This window comes from Chelonia mydas, chromosome 7, assembly GCF_015237465.2.
Source record: "Chelonia mydas isolate rCheMyd1 chromosome 7, rCheMyd1.pri.v2, whole genome shotgun sequence".
NCBI lineage: Eukaryota > Metazoa > Chordata > Testudines > Cheloniidae > Chelonia > Chelonia mydas.
Genome location: NC_057853.1, coordinates 22,613,221 through 22,639,389, shown reverse-complemented (window position 1 = coordinate 22,639,389; position 26,169 = coordinate 22,613,221). Strand labels below are relative to the sequence as shown.

At 47.6% G+C, this 26,169-nt stretch overlaps 1 protein-coding gene across 1 annotated transcript; it reads right to left on the bottom strand.

Moving 5' to 3' along the window:
- Positions 1-1,072: 1,072 nt before the first annotated feature.
- Positions 1,073-23,209, bottom strand: SEC61A1 (SEC61 translocon subunit alpha 1). The gene is made up of 12 exons (XM_037904089.2): positions 23,032-23,209; positions 19,728-19,795; positions 18,948-19,013; positions 18,771-18,849; positions 17,694-17,825; positions 16,618-16,806; positions 16,273-16,425; positions 13,822-13,982; positions 12,789-12,986; positions 12,153-12,344; positions 10,983-11,059; positions 1,073-3,002 (listed from the first exon to the last, which is right to left on the bottom strand). The coding sequence occupies exons 1-12, from the start codon at positions 23,036-23,038 to the stop codon at positions 2,816-2,818; spliced, it is 1,509 nt and encodes a 502-aa protein (XP_037760017.1). The 5' UTR covers positions 23,039-23,209; the 3' UTR covers positions 1,073-2,815.
- Between the last annotated feature and the right edge of the window lie 2,960 nt (positions 23,210-26,169).

The following is a 26,169-nucleotide window of genomic DNA, read 5'->3' as shown; positions in this document are numbered from 1 at the left end:
TCCCTATGGCAACTACAACTATTGCTTATGTAGCAAGTATTTACATAATTTCAGATGTCCTTTTTTCCAGCTGCTAAAGTGCATTGAACAGCACCATAACCCCATTCTGCTGCCCACACCACTTTTAAGAATCTCTACTCTACAGTGGCATTACAAATGACAGCACAGGTTGAACTTCACAAGAGCAGGGAGAAGAGTATTTTCAGGGGAAGGAAAGAACGCCTCCTAAAAGGCAAATTAACGTCTTCCTTCCCCACCACATCAGAAACATGCAACCTCAGAGGACAGGGCAGAAAATAGTCTGAAACCACTCACCCCTGGATTCTTTTAATTAAATAGGGTCATGCTACAAAGAACGTTGGTAGAGACACATTTAGTAACATTTAGATATTGGGCAATACTTCAGCTGTTATCAACCTCTGTTGGTTTTTTCACCTCATCATCCCCATCTTGATGCTCATTTGCATGTCTTAGACACCTGCTGAATCCTGCTTTATACCTAGATCTTAATTCTCTCTGGGGCAGGAACTGTCTTTGTATACTCTTTAGTACGCATCAGTCTTACCATTCATTTTAAGAGTCTTTTAGGCATGCACTTGCAGCAGTATTTAAAGCACTAAAAGTCAACTGTTAGTTCCAAATATGTACTTTATTTAATTATAAAGCAGATTGGTTAGGCATTAGCTCTTTGTTTTTATTCTAAACATCCACTGTATGATCATCAGATCCTGCCTTCAGGACGTATCTGCTTGAAGATGTACAAAGTTCCACCACTAGGCAACAAAATACAGATGCACAGAACAAGTGCTATTCACCAGAAACTCCAGAACTGTTGGTCTAAACTGCAGCCAGTTCAAAGAGAAGTTCTAACTGAAAACGCAAATACAGTTCCAGCCCAGGCAGAACTGTGTGCCCAGAAGTGAGGTCCTTGACTGGTCTTTCTGAAAGACACCCCTTTTCCCCCACATCAAAAGTCACCTCTGAACTCTCTCAGATTTTGCATCAAAAACTCTGTTGTCACATGCTGCTATTTCAAAACAGACCCTCGATAAAAAAACAGACGAATGTAGTGTGAAGTTAACAAGTGGACTTTTATGACATTTTCTTTATTCATGGCTACTTTATTCCATTACTTTTGCCCTTTTTCCAATTCAGGTCCTTGTCCCATTTTAAGCGTTTAAGTTTCTATTGATAGGTACATAGCATACAGAGCCTGCAGAATTCTCACACATTTGTTAGAGCTTGGTGGCAAATACAGCAAGAGTTTCTGGCTCTGGCTCTACTTTTCTCAGGAACATAATAGAAAAGATTCTGACACTCAAAGCACAAACTGTCTTTTACGTTTTCAGAGTAACAGTAGAATATACAGTCATATTGGTGCAGTACAGAGAAACACTTCAACACTACCCCTTCCCATTCTGGTTCCCAGGTTGACCAATACTGTTTGAGGAAGAAACTTTTCTTGCAGGATTCCTTTGTACACAAAATGTTTGCATTTGTCAACATTTAAGGTGCCAAGGATCAATCTAACTTAAAATTAGAAGTTGAGGATTTTTTCCCCAGTTTCCTTTAAGCCTTTTAAGATGACTTCTCCATTTTGATAGGAGTGGCCCTCAAAACAAAACAGGAGGCCACAGGTGTCCAGGCAAGTGTTTTCACTCCACACTATTCAAGTCAGCACGGGTATATTTTAAACATACTTCAGAGATGGCAAAGGGATGCCTTTTACATGGGCAGTGACAAAGTTATCAGACTAATCTCCTGTCCAGGACCATGAATTAGGTACTTTGGGACAGATACGTCAATTACACTTGTGGCATTTTCTAGCAACTAATCTCATACAATTCACTAGAAACAAGCAGTCAGATGAGGATATCCTCATTGCTGCTAGACTGTTACTTATTTTTAATGAGAGAAGTCTTGGTTTATCAAAAGACAAAATAAGATTTACCTCTAAAAAGTTGCGACATGCAATCCCCAACTAGTTTCAGTGCCAGAGCTAGAAATGACTGTGGTCAATGGTAGTTAGAACATTTACAAGGCTTCCCCATATTACCAAGTTTTAAGGTTACAACTCCTAGGCACAGTAATTGCTTCCCCCTTGAGAAACCTAGACTGACCTGAGTTTTCAGCTTACGGAAGGGAAAGCACTTCTAACCTCTACAGAAGCTAGGCAACAGTCTCAAGCCAATATTCAGCATTTGACAAGACCTAGCTTAGTTTACAAGACATTTGGAAGTAGAGACACCTTTGTAAAAATACACTGAAAATGCGTCACCAAATATGCCATATTCCAAAAAATATACAAAACTGAACATATTAAACATTGTTTGTGCTTACAACCATAATTAATGAACTCCAGCATCAGAGGGAGAGATTTCTCTCAGCTAATCCACTGCAGAGGAGTTGCAAACACAATATATATAGAAAAAACATCCCTTCCAATACATAGCCCTCCCCCCATGTCTATTTATCTAAGCCTACAAAGGCTTGATTCATTCATTCATCTATCATTCCTGCAAGGGGATGAAAAATTAAAGAGCTGTCAAACTAAATCCAATTCAGGAAGTTGGTTTTCCTAATAAGTAATTAAAAATAAACAATTTTCTTTAAAAGTGTTTTTGCACATTTTCCAACAATTTATAAAACACAAACAATATGCTAAAAAGTGAACAAAAGGAAATGCACTTTGGAAACATTATTAAAATACATGTTCCTATAGCATGATGTGCCCGAGTTTGTTTTATTTCTTTTCACCTGACTGGATAATTCAAGAATACGCCTCCCCCTTTCCTAGGTCCATCAGAAGCTGGGTTTAGAAAAGAAGAGCTCCCATGCTCCCAACTTCACTCTGTTCCTTTACAAAAATTTCAAAGTACTGGTAAATGATAGTAACAGCTAGCAAGATTCCAGTTCCAGACCCAATTGCCCCAAGGAAGTCTGCCAGGACAGAGAGAGCACCAATGCAGAGACCACCAAAAGCAGCAGCTGTGGGAATGTACCTGTAAAATACAATGGTAAAAGGAAAAGCACAGTCAGACATCATGCTACCTTTCGCACCAGGGATTGGTATTCCTGTAGGACAGTAGTCCCCAAACTTGAGGGTCATTTCCCCCCCCCCCCCCCGTACCCCTGTCCATGCCCCCCCCACAGCCTGAGAAGTGGCCAGTGGTAAGGGGGCCAAGGCTGGGGCCATGGCCGGGGGCCAAGGCTGGGGGCAGGAGTGGAGTTGCAGCTAGCCTGCAATGGGGGCTGGCAGCTGGGCCCATGGCCAGGTGCGGCTCTGCTCCCGGCCTCAGCCCCAGACCAGGAATGGAGCCATGGCCAGTGGCCGGTACTGATGTGGCGCTGGGAGTGGAGCCAAGCCAAGATTGGGGACAGGGCTGAGGACGGGGAGGGCCTGGGTGGCGCTCCCTCCCCACCCCCATGGGGGCTGGCCCAGGCTACACCATGCCGCCCCAAAGGTTCCTCCATGCCCCCCTAAGGTGCCGCACCCCACACTTTAGGGACCTCTGCTGTAGGATATACCTATCTGGGAGAACAGTCTGAATCAACGAGGTGAGTGTTTTCTATGAGGGGAAAAAAATCAATCCCTTTAAAAGAACAGGAAGCTAGACCTCATACAACTAGGCATCTTAAATACCTTTTCAGCAGCTCCCCTGCAGCTTAAGGTAACTATTACAAATAAAAACAAAGGCCCTCAGTAGCAAAACACCCTCTTCCTCCCTGGTCCAGCAATCCAAGAGGAGGAACATGCACTAGGCTCGGCATACTAGGTAAGGAGCCCCAAGCATGGCCCAGCTGAGGACAAACATCACCAAGCTGCCTGGGAATGGAATGGAATAGACAACAACCAGCCACATCTTTAAACACAGGGGCAGCCAATGGCAATTAGATCCTAAAAAATGCACCATCTCATTTCAAGTGACTTACAGCTAGCATTGAGATGGAGCAAAGCAGGCTGGGACCTGTAGTCTCTCCACATATTACACCTCCCTATTAGAGGTGAGAACTGCAGTGGGAAGCGCTGCAGAACTAAAAGGGTCACTTTGTGCCCCACCTCTGCACCAAGTAGTTTATTAAATACTTATTTGGGATTTAAAACAATATCATTTAGAACACCGTAACTCTTACCCATAGAGGTATGTAACTGAGACATCTGTGACTATGATTAATTCTTCTTCGAGTGATTGCTCATGTGTATTTCACAATAGGTGATTCTAAGCTGTATCCGTTGGAGGTGGGTAGGAGTTCACAAATTCCCAGCACGGAGCACAGCCTTGCCGAACCCAGCGTCCTCCCTTGTCTGGGAGATGATCGCATAATGCGAGGTGAACGTGTGAACTGAAAACCATGTGGCAGCCCTGCAAATGTCCTGAATGGGGACATGGGCTAAAAAGGCAGCAGACAAGGCCTGCACCCTAGTCGAGTGCGCCTGCACAATCGATGGCGGCGGAATTCCAGTCAGGTCATAACAGGCACGAATACACGAGGTGATCCAGTTGGAGAGCCATTGAGTGGAGATCGGCCGACCTCTCACGCGTTCGGCCAAGGTGATGAACAGCTGCGAAGACTTTCTGAACGCTCCAGGTAAAAGGCCAGAGCCTATCTCACATCCAGCGTGTGGAGGCAGCGCTCCTTACTGGACGCATGGGGCTTGGGGCAGAGGACCAGCAGGAAAATGTCCTGACCTATGTGGTAGGCGGAGAACACCTTTGGGACTAACAAAGGATGTGAGCGGAGCTATACCGTATCCTTATGGAACACCGTGTACGGGGGCTTGGCGGTCAGGGCCCCAAGTTCCAAGACCCGCGGTGCCAACGTGATCACAACGAGGAAGGCTACCTTCCACGAAAAGTGCAACCAAGAGCACATAGTTAGTGGCTCAAACCGGGGGCCCGTCAGCCGGGCCAGCACCAAGTTCAGGTCCCACTGCGGGACAGGGGGCCTAATGTACGGAAAGAGACGATCCAATCCCTTAAGGAATCGGCCAGTCATAGCATGGGAGAACACCGTGTGCCCCTACACCGGTGGGTGGAAGGCTGATATGGCAGCCAAGTGCCCCTTGATGGACGAGGGCACCAGGCCCTGGGCTCTAAGGTGAAGGAGGTAGTCCAAAATGAGCTGGATCGGGGCAGTCACGGGGGAAGCGCCCTGCTCAGCTGCCCATTGGGAGAACATAGACTATTTTGCCAAGTAGGCTCGGCACGTGGAGGGTTGCCTGCTTTCCAAGAGGACACAGTGAATCCTTTCCGAGCACATCCTTTCCTCCCGGCCTAACCATTGAGCAGCCACATGGTATGGTGAAGTGCCACCAGGTTGGGGTGGGGGAGGCAGCCCTGGTGCTGGGAGAGCAGGTCCGGACGGAACGGTAGCGGCCATGGCGGGGCGACAGCGAGGCTCATGAGGGTCCCATACCAATGCTGCCTGGATCATGCTGGGGCATTCAGGAGGACCTGGGCCCTGTCCGTCTTTATCTTTTCCAGGACCTTGCTGATCAGTGGGAATGGGGAAAAGGCATAGAGAAACTGGCCTGACCAGGACAGGAGGAAGGCATCAGAGATAGCACCCTGCCCCAGCCCCTGCAGGAGCAGAACCGGAGACAGCAACTCTTCTGTCAAGTCGCGAACGGGTCCACCTGGGGAGTTCCCCACTCTTGGAAAAGTCTGTGCTCCACCTCTAGGTGAAGAGACCACTCGTGCTGAGAGGAGAAGTCCCTGCTCAAGTGATCAGTCCACGAGTTCCGGGTGCCCGGTAGGTGGTAGGCCTGTAGGCAAATGTTGTGGGCTATACAGAAGTCCCACAGCTTGAAGGCTTCCAGACAGAGGGCAGAGGATCAGGCCCTGCCTTGCCTGTTGATGTAAAACATCGAGGCCGTGTTGCCCGTGAGAACCCTGACCACCCTGCCCTCCAGGTGTGAACGGAAGGCCATGCATGCCAGGCGGACCACCCACAGCTCCTTGACATTTATGTGGAGGGCCAGATTCTGTGCAGAACAAAGACCTTGGGTCTGAACATCTCCCACATGGGTTCCCCACCCCAGGTCCGATGTGTCGGACACCAGTTCCAGCAACAAGGGCCTGCCTTTGAACGAGTCCCCACAGACCATGTTTTCCCTGGGGAGGACTACCACTGAAGGGAGGCGATCACCAGTTTGGGAACAGTGAGGACCTGGTCCATCCTGTCTCTGGCCCAGGAGAATGCAGAGGCCAACCAGAGCTGGAGGGGCCTCATACTGAGCCTGGCGGCATGAACCACATATGTGCACGCCAACAAGTGACCCAAGAGCTGGAGACACTGTTGTCATTGTCTGACTGTTGTCATTGTGACTCTGTTGATGAGCCCTTTCAGAGTCTCAAAACTGTCCGGTGGGAGGGAGGCTCAGGACCACCCCGATTGTACTGAGACTAATGTGGACTTGATGTCATTCACTAACAGGCCCAGAGTGGCGCATGTGAACATAAGGAGCGCCATGTGGTCCCATACCTGCGACTGGGTGCTGCCCTTGACCAGCCAGTTGTCCAGATAAGGGAAGATCTGGACCCCACGGCGCCTGAGGTAGGCCGTCACCACAGACATACACTTTGCAAATACCCTGGGGGTAGTGGACAGGCCAAATGGGAGGACTGTAAACTGGTAATATTCCCATCCCACCGTGAAATGTAGGAAGCGTCTGTGTCCCTCGAATATATGGATGTGGAAGTACGCAGCCTGAGATCGAGGACAGTGTACCAGTCCCCGGGATCCAGGGAGGGAATGATGGAGGCCAGGGAGACCATGCGGAACTTGAGTTTCACCATATACTGTGTGACAAAGTTCCTCCTCTGCCTTGTGGGTCCTGCGCTTATTGGTGGATTTTCTCACCTCAGAGGTTCATGGCAGCCCTCAGTTTGGCCACTTTCGTGGCTCAAATCTGCCGTTCACTCAGTTAGCCTCATCACTGGCCAGCATGGGGAAAAGGAAGAATAATCCCCGCAGTCTCTGCTGATCCACAGAGTGGATCGGGGAACAGGCCAGAGACCTTCCCTTCTGGTGGAACCCACAGTCCAGTTCAACTCCTCTGGTATCAAGTAGGGAGTTGCGGGGGGATTGAGGGAACAGGGGCCCAGCCTCTATTCTGGGTTCTAGCCCAGGGCCCTGTGGATTGCAGCTGTCTACAGTGGCTCCTGTAACAGCTGCGTGACAGCTACATCTCCCTAGGCTACTTCTCCATGGCCTCCTCCCAACGCCTTCTTTATTCTCACCACAGGACCTTCCTCCTGATCTCTGATAATGCTGGTACTTCTCAGTCTTCCAGTAGTACACCTTCTCGCTCTCAGCTTCTTGCGCCTCTTGCTCCCAGCTCCTCGCACACACGCCACAAACTGAAGTGAGCTCCTTTTTAAACCCAGGTGCCCTGATTAGCCTGCCTTAATTGATTCTAGCAGCTTCTTGATTGGCTGCAGGTGTTCTAATCAGCCTGTCTGCCTTAACTGTTTCCAGAAAGTTCCTGATTGTTCTGGAACCTTCCCCATTATCTTACTCAGGAGAAAGGGACCTACTTAACCTGGGGCTAATATATCTGCCTTCTATCACTCTCCTGTAGCCATCTGGCCTGACCCTGTCACAACTGGTTCAAGCCTCGCAGGTCCAGGATGGGTCTGAGCCCCCCTTTGTTCTTCGGGATAAGGAAGTAGCGAGAGTAGTACCCCTTGCGCTTGAACTCTGCTAGAACCACCTCCACCGCTCCTAGGCCAAGGAGCCACCCCACCTCCTGCTCGAGCAGAGCCTCGTGAGAGGGCTCCCCCTGGGGGTACGGGGTGGGAGAGTGATTGGGCGGGGTAGAGGTAAACTGGAGGGTGTAGCTCTGAGAGTTGGTGCTGAGGACCCATCGGTCCAAGGTCAGCTGCAACCATTCCGGGAGAAACGCACACAATCGGTTGGAGAAGGGAAGCTTTGAGGATGGATCCCTGATGTGAACTGTTAAGTCGCCCCCAGGCGTACCGTCAAAATTGCCGTTTCCCTGCCTGTTTGCCCTTGGAGGACCCAGGCTGGGGGGCAGACCGAGACTGCCTCTGTGGGTGTTTTTTATAATCCTGCAACTTTTTATAAGGGAGCTCGTATTTAGAGTGGGTGGCCTATCTTAAGAGTCTTAAGCGTAGTGCGGGAGTCTTTCAGGCCATGCAGTTTTATGTCAGTGCCGCAGCAGGTGCCTCAATGGACAGCCCAGACAGCAGGAGCCATGATGCCCTTCTCACGGACACCGCGGAGTCTATGGACCACGCGGCTGTATCCGCCACATCTGATGCTGCCTGCAGAGTTGCCCTGGCAGCAGCTGTACCCTCCTCCACCAGAGCTTTGAACTCCTTCCTGTCATACTCCTGAAGGGAGTCCTCGAACTTGGGCAGAGAGCTCCATAGACTGAACTCATAACGGCCCAGGAGAGCCTGATAGTTTGCCACCTGTAACTGGAAGCTCGAGGATGAATAAATTTTTCTGCCAAATGAGTCCAGCCTCCTTGAATCCTTATTTTTCGGAGTAGGGGCTGGTTGGCCCTGCTGTTCCCTGTGGTTGACCGACTCGACCACCAGGGAGTTAGGAGCAGGGTGGGTGTATAGGTATTCATGTCCTTTGGTGGGCACAAAATATTGCATTCCGCTCTCTTCGAGATGGGGACCAGTGAGGCCGGGGTTTTCCACAAGGCATTTGAAATTTTCACCACCCCTTTGTGGAGTGGCAAGGCCACCCTGCCCGGTACCGAGGCGGACAGGACATTAAAAAGGGAGTCCAAGGGCTCCTCCACCTCCTCTGCCTGAAGGTTGAGGTTTGATGCCACTCTTTTCAATAGCTCCTGGTGGACTTTAGAGTCCTCCTGTGGGACGGAGGGAGGAGGGACCATAATCGCCTATTCAGGGGAGGGCAAAAAGACAGGCGCAGTACTTTGCGTGTCCACCAGTACCGAAGGATCCACCACCTGGTCGCTCTCTGGGCACAGCGCCAAACATATGCGTCCTGCCAATTCCTTCCTCGGAGGCCAGGAGAGGGTGGCCGATGGCTGTTCTGAGGCTCCTGCCACCGAGCGAGCCCCCACCAGGAGATGCATCGTGGACCACGGTGCCCACTGGTACCACTTCACCGGCCACAGCGCCCAGTGCCACTGCACCTGCTGTGGCACCGATGGAACTGGCTGTGGGCCTAGCTGGCCTGGGCCATAGATGGACGGCTATGAAGAAAGGCTGGGGCTGACGTATGACCTGCCGCTGTCCCTGGACCGGGAGAAGCGCCGACCACAAGACCGCGACCCCGACGTGAAGGAACAGTACTGCTGGTAGCAGCTGCTCTGAGATCGGCTCTGGCAGGTGGATCCAAGCCGGCAATCGACATCCGGGGCTGTGGGAGCAGTGTCATGGCAGGGTCCTGGAGCGCGACGCCGAAAGGGAATTGCGTCGATGTTCATGTCACGACTGGCTACTATAGCCCCTCTGAGATGAGGCCCTTCAGTGTCATCTGCCTCGGTCTCATCGGTGTCCATTCCTCGAGGTGGAGCGGGTGCCTGGAGTCTGTCAGATGGAACCCAGCCAGACAGCCTGGTGGGGGGGTTGACAGCGACCTACGTGGACTACGCCCGGGATGGTCACTGAGCGGCAAACGGCATCGGGAACATTCCCTGGTACAGAGTCGAAGGCAACTGCAGAGATCCCAGCAGGAGCTTGCCTCTGGACCGTGGGGCCAACACTGGCGGTGCTCCTGGTATTGGCATGGACATAACATCCTGGGCTGCTTGCAGGGCCTCTGGGGTGGAGGGCATCCGGACATCTGGGGAAGCCTGCTCCGAACGGGCCAGGCTACTCCGCTCAACCTGAGTCGGAGGCCTACCCAACATGGACCTAGCCTCTCCCCCCAGTCTTGCTCCAGTGCAGCGGCGGCGAAGGCCGCCTCTTAGCCTTCTTGGCATGCCCCACGGACAGCGAGCGGTGCCAACTGGTAGATGGCGCCGGGGGGTCTTCATGCACCGACACCACGGTACCCGGTGCCAACTTGGAGCGGTGCGCCGGAGTCAGGGTCAATGCCAACTCCAGCAGGATGGCCCGGAGCCTAACGTCTCTCTCTCTCTCTCTCGGTCCGAGGCATGAATGACTTGCAAATCTTGCAACTATCGCTAAGATGGGTTTCACCCAAACTGCAGAAACAGTCCGCATGCGGATTACTCACAGGCATCGGCCACCTACAAGTGTCACACGATTTAAAACCCAGGGCGCGGGGCATGCCCCAACCTGGGCACACTAACTAAACTAAACCTAACTACAGGTACCATACACTGAACGAACAAGAGTTCTGGGGACGAGCTGTAGCAAAGCCGGAGCCGAGCAGTTCCGAAGCACCTTCACTGACGTCAAGATGGAACTGAGGGTGGGGAGAGCGCGCAGCACTCCTTATACCGCGCCATGGAGGCGCGACTCCAGGGGTCGCTAAGGGCGCTCCCCTATGGATACTGCTAGGGGAAAAACTTCTGACACCGGTGCACGTGGCGAGCACCTGCACCTATAGTGGAATACACATGAGCAATCACTCGAAGAAGAATAATGGCTTACGAAGTTAGGTGATTCCATATCCATCACCCTGCAATGGAGGGCTTTTGGCGGTACCTTGGCCAGCTGATTGCTAGCCTGTTTGTGTGAGAGCTTTTATATTAGTGCGAGGACCCATATGTTTGCATCCTCACACCATAGCTGTCAGCAAGGACTGAACCCAGGACCTTCAGCACCAGACACAGGTCTACTACTTGAGCTAAATCCTTCAGCTGTGAGGTAGCAGTAGGTTACAGTGTTTATAGGCCCAGCCTCCAGCAGGAGACATGACCTTATGCAGTAGGCTAGCATATCACCCTAGAACTGAGCTTGAAAGGACAACCAAGTTCTAATCTTCTGAAGACAGTGCCTATTGTAGCACTGATATTACATGAACATTTGGTACATATAGCCACGGACATATTTGTAGCTCACCTGTTTAGTTCATGGACCATGGAGGTTTCTCTATGGCCCCTCATTACCATCTGTTGCTCTTTTAGTTGTTTGGCAACCTGTATTGAGTAAAGAAATTTAGTTTCATTTTTTTAGGTTAATTTCACAGAACCACCTAGGTATCTGGAATTGAAAGCATGACATTTCTGTGGTTACATGTCAGCCATCTTCCAAGAAACAGAATAAAAACAAAGTGGAGCTTTTCCCAATTATTATGTTTAAAGTGTAAAATGCCTTGTTCCAGTATTCTAAGCCATGATTAATAGAGTGACACACAAGCAAAACCCAGCCAAGATCTGTACAGAGTTCCAAGCAGGACCTCGGCCACATTTGGCAGCAAGCAGCCAGAACCATCCCAAATGAAAATATTCATTGTGCAAAACTTATTTCTTCCTAACTAAAACCTGCCATACTGTCAGCCACTTTACCATCTCCAATAGCAACAAGCAATTCAATTTAAGAATGAAATATTTTGTTCTTGAGTGTTACACATCTGAATGATTGAAGCTTAGATAGGCCAGCTACTGGTATGTAGATGTGCTGAACTATTTTTAACATACCGCCAATTAAGCAAGTCTGAAACACAGCTACTTCCAGTTATCAGTCCCTACAAAGATCCCATGAGAGCTTGTTTTTTTTCCAGGCACAGAAGTATTAAAATACTGTGTGTACGTATTTAATGAGATAATTACCCTCACACAGTGCAGCTGTCATCTGACCGCTATGCTCCATATGTAGTGCTCCAGGCTACGCACTATGCTCCTTATGAAGTTTCTCTTTCATATTGTTCTGTTTCTTTCTATGCTACTCAAGTGATATTCAAGCATCTCAGATACATCTCTATTCCTACACCACCCACCTAGGGTTTTTTGGTGTGATCCAGTGAATAGGGCCCCAAATGGGAATCAGGAGATCAGGGTTCTACCTGTGTGCGTGTTTTCCGCTCTGTAAAATGGGGACAGAAATGCTTGCCCAGCTTTAAGTGCTTTGCAATCCACAGACAAAAAGGCACTCCACGTAAGTAGTGGTATTACTAACAGGCAAGGCTGGCACCAGGCTATATTGTCCATTTCACAATATTACTGCTGAGGTAGTAATTACTGCAGGATAATTCTCCTGGTTTTATCCTGTAAAACAATTTCTTTAACTTACATCTTTGGCAGAGGAGCCAGAAACTTCAATCCATGTCTTGGAGAAGAAAGCACAGGAGCCCAACATAAACACTATATAAACAACTGCATGAACAGGGTCTTCTAACACCGAACCAAAGGACTCAGGGGGTGAGAGATAGTAGCAAAGTCCACCAACTGGATAAGAGCGAGCAGGGCCTCCAGATGAAGTATCCTGAAAAGAAACAAAAAGGTTTGTACTGTTTAGTTTTGTGTCCCTATTTATTAGCAGTTAGACTAACCCTGGTTAAATGCATCATCCCTTTTTTAATAAGTAGAGTTTGTGTGTGCACATGGGCTGCACAAGGGAATTAAAGTTTCAGATTATGAGCAGTTTCTAAAGATGGGAACACAAGGGACAAATGAAAAAAAAAAAAAGATACTGGGTTTGCAAGGGAGGAAAAAGTAATAGCAAGCCACAGATTAAACACACATGGTAAATGTATTCCACAGTCAATAATGAAGGGAAAACATCACATGTTGGGCTGTTAGTCTCAATGTGCATAATTTTGCCAGGGAAAGTGTCACTATGTTTACAGAGATCATGTCCGAAGCTGGGCATTCTAGCGGGGCCCCTGCATGGTGTAAAACAGGCTACAGAAAACAGGTGGATACTTACAGACCAGGTGCCCAGCAGGCTAACCAACAAGTTGCCACTGAAGCGAGCAGACAACATCTGGGAGATCACATACAGATTAGATACCAAGGCAGACTGAAGAATGATCGGAATATTGGAAGTATAGAACAGCTTGATAGGATAAGTGTTGTACTGGCCACGGTAGCGGGCAGATTTGATGGGGAGGTCCACTCGGAAGCCCTGAAAAAATGCCAAGTGAAAACCCCACTGTAACTCTGAAGTAAACCACACAACTGCAGCACATGCAAGGTCTCAACAAAAATCTTGCCGTGAACCATGTGAGTGTCAAACACTCTGCTAGCTCAGCCCTTTATTTAAACCCTTCTGCCAAGACCTCAGACCCATTTAGATCGTTGCACAGGGCAGCTTAAACATGTGAATTTATGAAATGCCAAGATATTCAAAGGTGAGTCTGAAATTACAGGAAGAACTCAGCATAGTGCCCAGAAGTGGAAATTTCAAAGGTACACACAAAAAAAACCTTATTTGCTACTTATTGGCCATTTTGCTGCAATAAATTCCAAAATGAACTCAGGTTTTTATGGGCTCATGGTATTTTCAGCAAAACGTTGAGGCATTTTTAGAAAGGTCTGTTAGTACACATCCATCATCTCTCTGTCTACAATAGTTCTCAAGCATTTCAGGGGCCACAGAAAGCCAAGGGTGGAGTTCCAGCCTTTTCAGATCAAGTAATTGAAGCCCTGGCTGTTGCATGCACACCCAGAAGTCATTAGGAGTCTTCTGCATGCACTAAAACGGTGAAGTTTAACTCTTCAAGCTGCAGAAAAAAAATCAATTTTTAAATACTCAGCCATGTCAAGTCTGATTTAAAGCCACAAAAGAGCCAAAGATTTTGAACGTCTTAAATTCGTATTTATCTTCACAATTGTCAGCTTTTCTATGGAAGTGCTGTCAGGATCTGTACTCAAAATTTATCAGACTGCATTTGTGAAATAGGTGACTTTACTACATCTACCAGCAGTGGTTTTAAACATTATTTTAGATTCTGACTCACCTGGAAGTAAATGACAACAGCAAAGACAAAAATGGTGGCAATCAGGTTCATGAGGTTAGGAAGGTTCTGGCGGTAGAAGGCCTCTCGGAGAGCTCTGACTTTGTCCGTACGAGTAGCCAGCAGATGGAACAGAGCAATAATGGCTCCTTCAAACTCCATTCCTTAAATGAGAAAGGGAGAGGGGAAGGACAATGAGTTCAGGTATCTTAATACCTGAACTAAGACATTAACTAGGCTTCTGAAATACACTATTTAGGGTGGGATTATCAGAAGCACTTGCTGTTGGCCTAACTCTGCTCCCACTAAAGTCAGTAAGGGTTTTACCATTGATTTCTATAGGATCAGTTAGGCCAATGCTGAGCACCTTTGAAAAATCACACCCTAAAGGCAATTCCTTCTATAAGAAACATGTTAATACAGGGAAGAATGCAATTGTCTTCCTAGCGTAAACTACATCTGCTAATTTCATACAGGTATGGATTCCATACCATTTGACTATTTTAGACAGTGCCAAAGAACATACTAGAAGACAAAACAATGATTCTATAAAACACAGGGAACAAGAGAGATGTAAACAGTACACTTTAGACCCACAGAATTCAGAGCATCCTGAAGCACTGAATTATCCAAAAAAGTTTGAGCAATTTGCACCTGAGAACAAATTTCTTGTTAGAAATTTAGGTTTTCCAGAGTACTTAACAACACAGAGCAAAACACAGCAGCATGGGATTAAAAGGGAAACAGAGTTGTAATCACTTTTTATGACCGTTACATTTCAAAGAAATGCATTGTTCTGTTTTCCTACTTTGAAGTTCTGTGCTTTGAGAACTCGCTATCACAAAGCAAGCGATTTTGACTCTCCTGTCCTGCTGAAAAATCACACAGAAAGAAGAGCATTCAAAATTTATGGACCCAAGATTCTTAATAAGCAACAGCTTGGATTCTGCTATAACTATGAATTCTGTGGGACAAAACCACTGCCCTTTAAGTAAAAGTGACATTTTGAAATGACAGACTCATATGCCTCCCAGCAACCAATTCTGAAGATTGGGAACCATTAAGAAAGGGATTGATAATGCCACTACATAAATTCACGGGATGTCCACACCTTGAATACTGCACACAGTTTTGGTTGCCCAATCCCCCAAAAAGATATATTAGAATTGAAAAAAGTACACAGAACGGTCATAAAAAGGACTGGGGTATGGAACCCTTCCATCTGAGGATGTATTAAAAAGGCTGGGACTGTTTAGCCTGGAAAAGAGATGACTGAGGAGGGATATGCGAGACGTCTAAAACAATCGTGACTGGTGCGGAGAAAGTAAATAAGGAAGTGTTATTTACCCCTTCACAGAACACAAGAACCAGGGGTCACCCAGTGAAATTAAAAGGCAGCAGACCAAAACAAACGTAAGGAAGTACTTCTTGACACACTGCAGTCAACCTGTGGAACTTGTTGCCAGAGATGTTGTGCAGGCCAAAAGTGTAACTGGGTTCAAAAAAGAATTAGGTAAGTTCATGGAGGATAGGTCCATCAATCTCTATTAGCCTAGATGGTCGGGGATACAACCCCATGCTCTGGGTGTCCTTAACCCTCTGACTGCCAGAAGCCAAGACTGGACGACAGGATCATCAATAACTGCCCTGTTCTGTTCATTCCCTCTGAAGCATCTGGCACTGAGCAATGTCAGAAGACAGGAAACTGAGCTAGTTGGACCATTCTTCATTCCAGATTCTGATTAAAGCATACATTTAAGGAGACAGTAAAGATCTGGTGGAGGTATTCTGCCGACTTACAATAAACAATGTAAAGTAAATGGAGAAAGCTGTGGACTGAACATTTGATCATCCTATATTATAGAGTTACAGCTTATTTGCACAAATGAAATTAGTTGCCTTCCTGTGAGCACCCAATACTTCCATCTCCTCTCTCTACAGTTCTTCATGTCCCCTATGGAACCTCATTCCCTATCCTTGCAACTGAGGATGATTTGATTAGTCTTTGGAAAAAGTGCCACTCAAATCAACTATGGGGTAGCTGCTGAGTGGCAGGAGGCACTCCCTCCCTCAAGCAAGGTAATATGCTGCTTATATACCATTCATCTTAAACCTCTGGAGTCTTCTCTCACAGTATTTGCATTACACATGCATTTCTACCTTGCATACAAACATCTCTATTATAATTAGGATTCCACTTGAAAAAATTACAGGAGTTGAGAGGTCAAGAGCAATATTTACTATTTAACTTAATTTCCTTAATTTTTTTTCTTTTGTGCATAGAAACAACTTTTCTGTTGCTGAAATTCTCTGTGCTCCGGAAGGTTACTGTAGAAATTGCTATGTATGAGTGGAGCTTTAGAATGTGGGAAAAGTGAACATGAAGCTACTCAGATAATCTAGTCATCTTTCTTATTACAGAATACTTAAATCTTAACACAAGCAAAGAGTTACCTCGGCCTGTGTTCACAGTGGTGGGGCTGAATGCCTTCCATACAATAGTCTCACAGATGTTGGTAGCAATGAAGAGAGAGATGCCAGAACCAAGACCATATCCTTTCTGTAGAAGTTCATCCAATAGTAGAACTATCAACCCAGCTACAAAAGCTGCAAGAAAAGAAATAGCATTATTTACTGGCGACTTCATCCCTTTTTATTTTTTGTAATAATGCTGACTTAATGGAACAAAACATTTGTATCAACGATAACAAGGAGAAGATCAGATATCCTCTTTGGTTGGCAGACGTGTGCTTTCAATTCTCCTCGCTCCTTTCCCATCACTCCATGAGGTTGCATAACTGCACCCTCTAGACTCCTTTAGGATAAAAGGGAAGTATGGTTTTGAGGAGTGATGTAGAGGGTGTGATATAAAAGTTACCTGAATTGTGATAAGCAAACAGATACCAGCACCCATCTCAGATGGATCTCCATACATCCCTGTCATTACATAGACGATAGACTGACCAATTGTAATAATCATGCCGAACACTGTAAAAGACGACAAAAAATACTGTCAGTTTATAAGACATTTGCAGACTAGTGAAAAAAGGGTAGCAGGGGGAAGGAGTATACAAAAAACTAATGAAATAGACATCTAAATGCAATGTCAAAATGAAGTTTGAGCACTGAAATCGGTCACTGGAAACTCTAGGATCAACAAAAACACTGCACAGCAGCAATGAGAGAAAACTAATCTAAACCTAAAACAGATGAAGCAACATTCTCAGTGTTAAACACTCTTGTTTGCAGGAAATATTTTTTTAAATACAAAGTAAAACATTAAGCTGATACGTAAGCAATTTAGGTGAGTTTTTCTTCAGTAAACAGATTTTGGAACTTAATTGTTCCTTGTACAGAAACAAGTTGTAGAGAAGATCTGACTAAAATTAACTGAAATCTGTATGTTACAGAGATAGCATAGCAACATTTACTACTGAAAAGAGCCAACTTTAAAAGGACTTGAGTCTCAAGTCCTTTTAAAGTTCACGCAAGAAGGACAGCAGCAGCACAGAATTGCCTCACCATTCTACCACATCAAATATGCCTCAATTACATTTAGAGGTCTGGGCGGTATTGGTATCTCCATGGTCTATTTAATATTTGGCCTCTCTGCTGAAACTGCAGCAGGGACACCATCACGTGACAACCACTAAGAACTCAACTGAAACCCACCAGAAAATTTCAGATGGGCCAAGAAACAGCAGACAATAAATCAGAGTACTGAAGTACTAACAAATTCAGAATCAAGAAAACTAACATCTGGGGAGGCCTACATGTGCGATTTCAAGATTTTTCAGGCGATCAAGTTCACAACATCCATTGTTAATGTCAGGCCTCATTCTAGATTAGCCTCCTTGATATCAGCTGCTACTTACATTTTTGTGCCCCATTGAAGAGAGCTCTGTCTTTTGGAGTGTCCCCAACCTCGATTATCTTGGCACCAGCCAAGAGCTGCATGATGAGCCCGGAAGTGACAATGGGTGAAATACCCAGTTCCATCAATGTTCCTGTCAGATGCAGAAAGCCAATTGTTGCAGTTCACCATTTCCAGACCCCCACGAAGTGCAAAGTTTGACTTTTCATTCCTCCCACCTCCTCATGGTACAGACAGAACAATAAGAGACACGTAGCACCTCCTTCTCTGAGTCAGTTTAAAAAGTTTTAGAAGGTAACTGAAGTTTGATGAAAATTAATCACGCCTTAGTATCATGTGCCCTGCATTAAAGTTATTGCTTTCTGGCGTACCTACGCCAGATATAAGATGGTGTAGAAATGGTAAAGCTTCACTCTCCTCCTTTGAAGGATGACATTCTAATATTTTTTGGTATAATCATGTTTCTCAGTTACATGCACATCTCTGCACTTCCCATTTTGCTATAATCAATTGATCTGACCAGATACATATACACATACCTGAACTAGTATCAAATGGTGCACCGAAGTGATTGATACTGTATCTGATTTATATCAGCACAAAAAAGCTTCAGTGAGCAACTGGACAACTGAGCAGCCAGCATAGGTTTTACTCTGTGTGACTGACCAAAGGTGTCCATAAAGAAAAAAAAGTACAAAGATCTTATAGCTGGGAATGTGCACCAGAATACATGGAATGTACTGCAGGAGTTTTATAATTTCTATTATTTATGGGTATTTATGAGCTGTCTTGTTCCCACTTTCTCTCCAAAGGCTATTTTTCCTCCACTTGGCTATATGCAATTGATAATGTGTTTATTCATATATAATTTTAATGCATTTGTGCCAAATTCCAATCCCCAGATTTATCATTTTTTCTATTATGCCATGTTTATTGCTCCAATCCAGATGTTCACTTCATTAGAAAAAAAAAATCTATAAACTAAGACTAAAATCCCAACTGTTCAAACAAGCCAAGTTACACAGCCAGTGGAAGAAACCCTACGCTGGCAATTAAGCTACCTGAAGCAGGATCTTACCTCTATTTGAAGCCAGAATCACTCTCATCCAGTAGAAAGGATCTGCCGAGTCTGATGACATGATACCAAACAGGGGAATCTGAATTTCCAAGCAATGAAAGTGAAGTGGGGTTAAATTAAAGCACTGACTTTGTTCTTTTTATTTGAAAGGAAAATGAAAGAACATTACAAACATACCTGGCAGCATACTAAGAAGATGAAAAGTGTAATAGCTGTCCATAGCACTTTTTCCTTAAATTGAATCTGAAGAAAAAGAGAAAAAGACAGGAGTTAAACTGAATGGGTTGTCACTGGTCACAACAGCTCATCTATTAAGCAAGTCAACTAAACTCTATCATGTAACTGCATACTTAGAGTAAAATACTAGAAAAAAGCAAATTATTAAGTCCCTTTTCATCCCATCTACACTATATGAAGTCTAGAAGGAAAGATGGTAAATCTTTAATGAAACTTTCATCCAAGCAAACAATCTTATGCAAGCAGTATAAGGTAATTCCAGTACTGATCCACTGAAATGGATTCTTAGTTTAACGGCCTACCAAAAAAAAAAAGCTCTCGGCAAAAATTCCAATCTAAGATTTTTTGTTCAAATCAGTTGTTTTTAAGGGAGATGGGGGAAAAAGAAGAAGAGTATTTTGAATTTTAAGATACCATTTTTAGCTACTCTGAAATTAATTCTCTCTCGTATATATATCACCAAATACCTCAGGCCTTGCCGACACACAAAAGTTGTACTGCTTCAATTGTACTGGTATAATCACAGCAGTACAACACCTACCATGGATGCACTCATGCCAGTGTAAAGATGATTTATATTGGGTACAACTGTTCACACTAGGGCTGTAATGGTGTAACTATTTCAGTTAAAAGTAACTGCACTGCTGACAGTTACACACCTTAGGCTTAGAAACCTTATCTCTTACAAATAGAGTTCTGAAGGACATCTCAATAACATACCTTCCTTTCTGGCTTTTGAATTTCAGGCAAGATAACACAGAAGGGCTTGATCACTTCAAGAAATTTAACTGTAAAACAAAGTAAAAAGTTAGATGGTAAAGTGAACACACAGATATGAAATTTATGGCAATCCTGATGATTAGTTACTGACATCTTAAAAAAATGGAAATTTCTAAATTTGCAGGGGCTAGGGACTAGGTGGTCACCTCACCCTTATCTGTCCTAGGTACAGCTGGCTAACTGCGCTAACAAGGCAGTTGCACCTTTGAACGAGTGTGATAACAAATAGCAAACTTATTATACATGGCTGATTTGGGTGTTTTATAACTCTTTCTTGAGAAGGATGAGGAAGAGAATGTTAGTTTCATTAACTTATTTTGTTTTCTAGAGATATACTCTTCCACATCCTTCCAACTTCTATTTGATGGTGGTTATTTGAGGCATAAGGTGAATAACTGAATTTATGTGGAAGGGTGAAATTACTTTGGGGATGAATGAATGAACCCCTTAAAGGCACTAATTAAACAGTTACTCAAACAATCCCACAAGATTTGTGTGTGAAACTGCTCACCAGCATGAGGAGATTTATCCTTAGAAAGCCAGTGAGGTCTGAAAGTTACCTGAGCCTTAAGATTTAAGGAAATGGGAGGTATCTATAATACAGGCCTGAACTATGAACTCTTCTTTCAGATTTAACAGTTATAAAATAAACTGTTTTTCCAAGACAGGAACATAAGGTCCAAGGAAATTCAAAGGGAGGTAGGCTGACTCTCTCAGGACAACAGTCAAATCTCAGATTGCAGAAATTATGTGGTAGGATTTATTTCCTTTATATCCATTTCATGAAAGACAGCACAAGAGCACTGAAACTTGAACGCTTTCAGTAGCTCTGTGGAAATATGAAATTGATACTAAATGTACCCTGTTTAAGTCTAGACCAGAAACAGTTTACTAGATATTAAGCTATTAATTTCCAACAGAAATTTCTTGGATTGTGGTTTTTCACTTTCTGCAAATACCGTATCTACCTTTTACTTTTACAACAATGAAACCAAAATTCTTTTCCAGAACCTAACCAGTTCCTCCTCCTCAAACAGACTATCTTGAAGCTTCTATTAACTAGGGACCTGAACATCTTTCATTGCTGTGGGTTTCTGTTATTCAGGAAGAATGACTGATTTTTAGCTTAGGGCTACAGCCTATGATCCACTCAGCTTGCAGTTTCTTTTACTACGGCACTCCTACTAAACATTAGATGATCCACAGGCAAGTGAAGCCAAGAGTACCTGTCAAGTACTCTACCCTGATCTCCTGGCATCATACAGAGCCTTCCCTACCATAAGAAAATTTGTATTTGCTACTTTACATGCTGCTGAAAATTTCTTTCCTGATGTCATCAAAATTAGAACGCCCAGCTAATAAGAAAAGCCTAAGCAAGAGTAGAAAGGATGCCAACATGAGAAAGCTAACCCTGATCCTAATACGAGGAAATTTACAAGGCAGCAGAAACAGGAAAGGAAACAAGGAAAACTGTGTTTGACTGCTCAGCGTGCACATTCATATTACAAGAAGATAATCTTGTTTTAACAGTTTGATAAAAAAAATTAAGACCTATAATGTGTCAAAAACAGCATTATGAGCCCAATATGGCTCTCAGAAATGTAACAGCTCCAATACCCCCCATAGGGCCTAGAGCCAAACACAGGCTAGTGGGGAAGAAAAGGGTCCTGGAGGGACCCTGGGATAGCAGCAGATTTCAGGAAGCAATAGCACCTCCCAGCCCCTGCACAAAGAGTACACCGCCAACCCGGGGCACAGCTGGGGGGGGGGCGGGGGAGGGCAGCGGGGGCGCCGCCAACCCGGGGCACAGCTGGGGGGGGGGCGGGGGAGGGCAGCGGGGCGCCGCCAACCCGGGGCACAGCTGGGGGGGGGGGCGGGGGAGGGCAGCGGGGCGCCGCCAACCCGGGGCACAGCTGGGGGGGGGGGCGGGGGAGGGCAGCGGGGCGCCGCCAACCCGGGGCACAGCTGGGGGGGGGGGCGGGGGAGGGCAGCGGGGCGCCGCCAACCCGGGGCACAGCTGGGGGGGGGGCGGGGGAGGGCAGCGGGGCGCCGCCAACCCGGGGCACAGCTGGGGGGGGGGCGGGGGAGGGCAGCGGGGCGCCGCCAACCCGGGGCACAGCTGGGGGGGGGGCGGGGGAGGGCAGCGGGGCGCCGCCAACCCGGGGCACAGCTGGGGGGGGCGGGGGGGGGCAGCGGGGCGCCGCCAACTCGGGGCACAGCTGGGGGGGGCGGGGGGGGCAGCGGGGCGCCGCCAACTCGGGGCACAGCTGGGGGGGGGCGGGGGGGCAGCGGGGCGCCGCCAACTCGGGGCACAGCTGGGGGGGGGGCGGGGGAGGGGGAGGGCAGCGGGGCGCCGCCAACTCGGGGCACAGCTGGGGGGGGGCGGGGGAGGGGGAGGGCAGCGGGGCGCCGCCAACTCGGGGCACAGCTGGGGGGGGGGCGGGGGAGGGCAGCGGGGCGCCGCCAACTCGGGGCACAGCTGGGGGGGGGGCGGGGGAGGGCAGCGGGGCGCCGCCAACTCGGGGCACAGCTGGGGGGGGGGCGGGGGAGGGGGAGGGCAGCGGGGCGCCGCCAACTCGGGGCACAGCTGGGGGGGGGGCGGGGGAGGGGGAGGGCAGCGGGGCGCCGCCAACTCGGGGCACAGCTGGGGGGGGGGCGGGGGAGGGCAGCGGGGCGCCGCCAACTCGGGGCACAGCTGGGGGGGGCGGGGGAGGGGGAGGGCAGCGGGGCGCCGCCAACTCGGGGCACAGCTGGGGGGGGGGCGGGGGAGGGGGGGGGCAGCGGGGGCGCCGCCAACTCGGGGCACAGCTGGGGGGGGGGCGGGGGAGGGGGAGGGCAGCGGGGCGCCGCCAACTCGGGGCACAGCTGGGGGGGGCGGGGGAGGGGGAGGGCAGCGGGGCGCCGCCAACTCGGGGCACAGCTGGGGGGGGGCGGGGGAGGGGGAGGGCAGCGGGGCGCCGCCAACACGGGGCACAGCTGGGGGGGGGGCGGGGGAGGGGGAGGGCAGCGGGGCGCCGCCAACTCGGGGCACAGCTGGGGGGGGCGGGGGAGGGGGAGGGCAGCGGGGCGCCGCCAACTCGGGGCACAGCTGGGGGGGGGCGGGGGAGGGCAGCGGGGCGCCGCCAACTCGGGGCACAGCTGGGGGGGGCGGGGGAGGGGGAGGGCAGCGGGGCGCCGCCAACCCGGGGCACAGCTCGGGCACCCCTCCATCGCTCCCCGGCCCCGGCTGCGCGCCGACACTCACTCCCCATCGCGGCCGCTGTTGCTGTCCAAAGAGGGAGCAGAGGCCGGGCGAAGGCTCCTGCTCACTGCGAGCGACACGTCAGTGCTCGAGCCCCACCGGCCCCCTTCCGCTTCCTGCCACGCACGGGGTCGCCGGCCGAGCGCCTCCGCGCAGGCGCCGCAGACTTCCGGCACCCCCAAGAACTACAATTCCCTAGCAGGCACCGCCGCCGAGTCCCGCCCTGGCCAGAGGCGCTATCATTCCCATCATGCACTGCGCCCACCAGACACCACAACATCCAGCATGCACTACGGCAAGACGCACGGCGCATTCCCTTGTACCTATTGGACCCAGGGGACTATAAATCCCAGCATTCCATGCGCCTCCTTGGGTCTAAACGATCCCCCAAGGTGACCCATAGCCTGCTGGGACTTGTAGTCTTCGCGTGTTTAGTCGCCATCTTAAAGCTGTGGGTCTAGGCACATTAGTTTTCTTACAGGAAGGGGCAACCTGGAAGTTTTGGAGGGGGAGGAGAAGAGAAAGGGAGCGGAAGGGTTAGCTGTGAAAAATCATGAGGTTGAGATGAGATTTTAAAAAATAAATACACGTATGGCTTAGGGTTGCCAACTTTCTAACCGCACAAAACTGAACACGCTTGTCCCATCCCCTGGGCCTGACCCTGCCACGCCCCTTCTCTGCGGCCCCATCCCCATTCATTCCATCCCCCTCCCTCTGTGCCTCAGTCTCCCCCAGCCTCTCGCGCTCATTTTCACCTGGCTGGGGCAGGGGGTTAGGGTGTGGGCTCCGGCTGGGGGTGCAGGCTCTCGGGTGGGCCAGAAATTACAGGTTCAGGGTGCAGGAGGGGGCTCCGGGCTGGGGCAGGGGTGCGGGGCGGGGTGTGGGTGCAGGCTCCAGGAGGGAGTTTGGGTGTGAGAGGGGGTTCAGGGCTGGGGTAGGGGTGAAGGAGGGGGTGCAGGGTGTGGGCTCTTGGAGGGTGTTTGGGTGAGAGAGGGGGCTCAGGGCTGAGGTGCGGAGCTGCCAGGGTCCCCTTTCGACTGGATGTTCCAGTCAAAAAACGGACACCTGGCAACCCTAGTATGGTTCTGTTGATTGGTCTTTTTTGTTTTTTTGCCCAAAGCCTGTTTTTAAGCCTTAGTAGCTCCCATTTGAAGTTTTTCTTTGCATCCGTGAAGACTACATACTTACTTTTTTTTCAGAAATGAAAGCCACTGTTCTCATGCACTCACCGGACTCCAAGAGCTGGGGTTTTACGAAAACACCACTTATTGCAAGACTCAGGATGAAGCTGTGAAAGTCACTGACACTGTGGTGTCAGATCAACCCATTATACTGTTACATCAGAATGTCATAAATATGATGGCATCCTAATTATTATTTATTATTATTGTATTTGTTTATGATGTGCTAGGTACTTTCCAGACATTCATAGAATCACAGAAATGTAGGGCAAGACAGGACTTTGAGAGGTCATCAAATCCAGCACAGTGTGCTGAGGCAGGACTAAGCAAACCCAGACTATTACTGACAGGTGTTTCAAAGCTCCAGAGATAGAGATTTCACACAGCCTCCCCTGAAAGCCTGTTCCAGTGCTTAATTATCCTTATAGTTAGTAAGATTTTTCTAATATTAACCTAAATCCTCCTTACTTCAGATTAACCCAATTACTTGTACTACCTTCAATGGGACAGGGAGACCAATTAATAATAGTCCTCTGTATAACAGCCCTTATCTTATTTGAAGATTGTTGTGAGGTCCCCCATCTGTCTTCTTTTCTCAAAATGAAACATGCCTAGTTTTTTTTAACCTTTCCTCATAGGTCAGGTGTTCTAAACTTTTTATCATTTTTGTTGCTCTCCTCTAGACCCTCTCAAATTTATACACATCTTTCCTAAAACATGGCATCCAGAACTGGACACAATGCTCCAGCTGAGGCCTCACCAGTGCCAAGTAGAGTGGGATAAGTACTTCCTGTGTCTTACATGTGGTACGCCTGTTAATACACCCCAGAATGATATTAGCCTTTTCAGCAACTGTATCACATTATAGACTCATATTTAATTTGTGATCCAATATAATCCCCACTCCTGTTCAGCAGTACTATGGACTAGCCAGTCATCCCGCATTTTGTAGTTTTGCATTTGATTTTTTCTCCCTAAATGTAGTACTTTGCACTTGTCTTTACTGAATTGACTCTTGCTGATTTCAGACCAATTTGTCAATTTCAAGGTCCATTTGAAATTCTAATCCTGTCTTCCAAAGTACTTGCAACCCCTCCTCGTCAGCTTGGTGACATCTGAAAAATTTTATTAGCATGCTCTCCATTTCATTAATCCAAGTCAGTAGTTAAAATATTGAATAATACTGGACCCAGAACTGACCCCTGCAAGACCTCGCTAGATATGACCTCCCACTTTGACAGCGAACTGTTGATAACTACTTTGTGTACTGTCTTTCAACTAGTTGAGCACTCACCTTATAGTAATTTCATCTAGCACACATTTTCCTAGTTTGCTTAAGAAAATGTCATGTGAGACTGCGCCAAACACTAAAATCAAGATATGTCATGTCTACACACTTCCCCCTTATCCAGTAAGCCAGTAACCCTGTCAAAGAAGGAAATTAAGTTGGTTTGTCATGATTTGTTCTTGACAACTACATCTTCGATATTCCTTATAATCCTATTAGCCTCTAGGATTGTTTAATAATTTGTTCCAATTTCTTTCCAGGTATCTAAGTTAGGCAGACTGGTCTACAATTCACTAGGTTCTCTTTGTTTCCCTTTTTAAAAACTTTTTTTTTTAAATAAGGTACTATGTTTGCCCTTCTCCGGTCCTCTGGGACCTCACCTGTCTTCCATGAGTTCTCAAAGATAACAACTGATAATTGTTTCAACTTCATCAGGCCCTGCTGACTTGAATTCAACTAACTTATCTAAATAGTCTTTAGCCCGTTCTTTCCCTATTTTGGTTTGCATTCATTCCTCATTGTTGTTAATATTAATTGTGTTAAGTACCTGGTCACAATTTATCTTTTTAGTGAAGACTGCAGCAAAATAGGCGTTGAACACCTCAGTCTTCTTGATGTCATTGGTTATTAGCTCTCCTTCCCCACTAAATAGAGGACCTGCAATTTCCTTTG

Bases quoted from the DNA above. Each gene is read 5' to 3' on its own strand.
- SEC61A1 (XM_037904089.2), bottom strand. The intron at 16,426-16,617 runs GTTATGCAACCT...CTTTTCTTGCAG, and splicing joins AAAGGAGTCTAGAGGGTGCA to CTTTTGTAGCTGGGTTGATA. The intron at 12,987-13,821 runs GTGAGTCAGAAT...GCATTTTTTCAG, and splicing joins CTGTTGTCATTTACTTCCAG to GGCTTCCGAGTGGACCTCCC.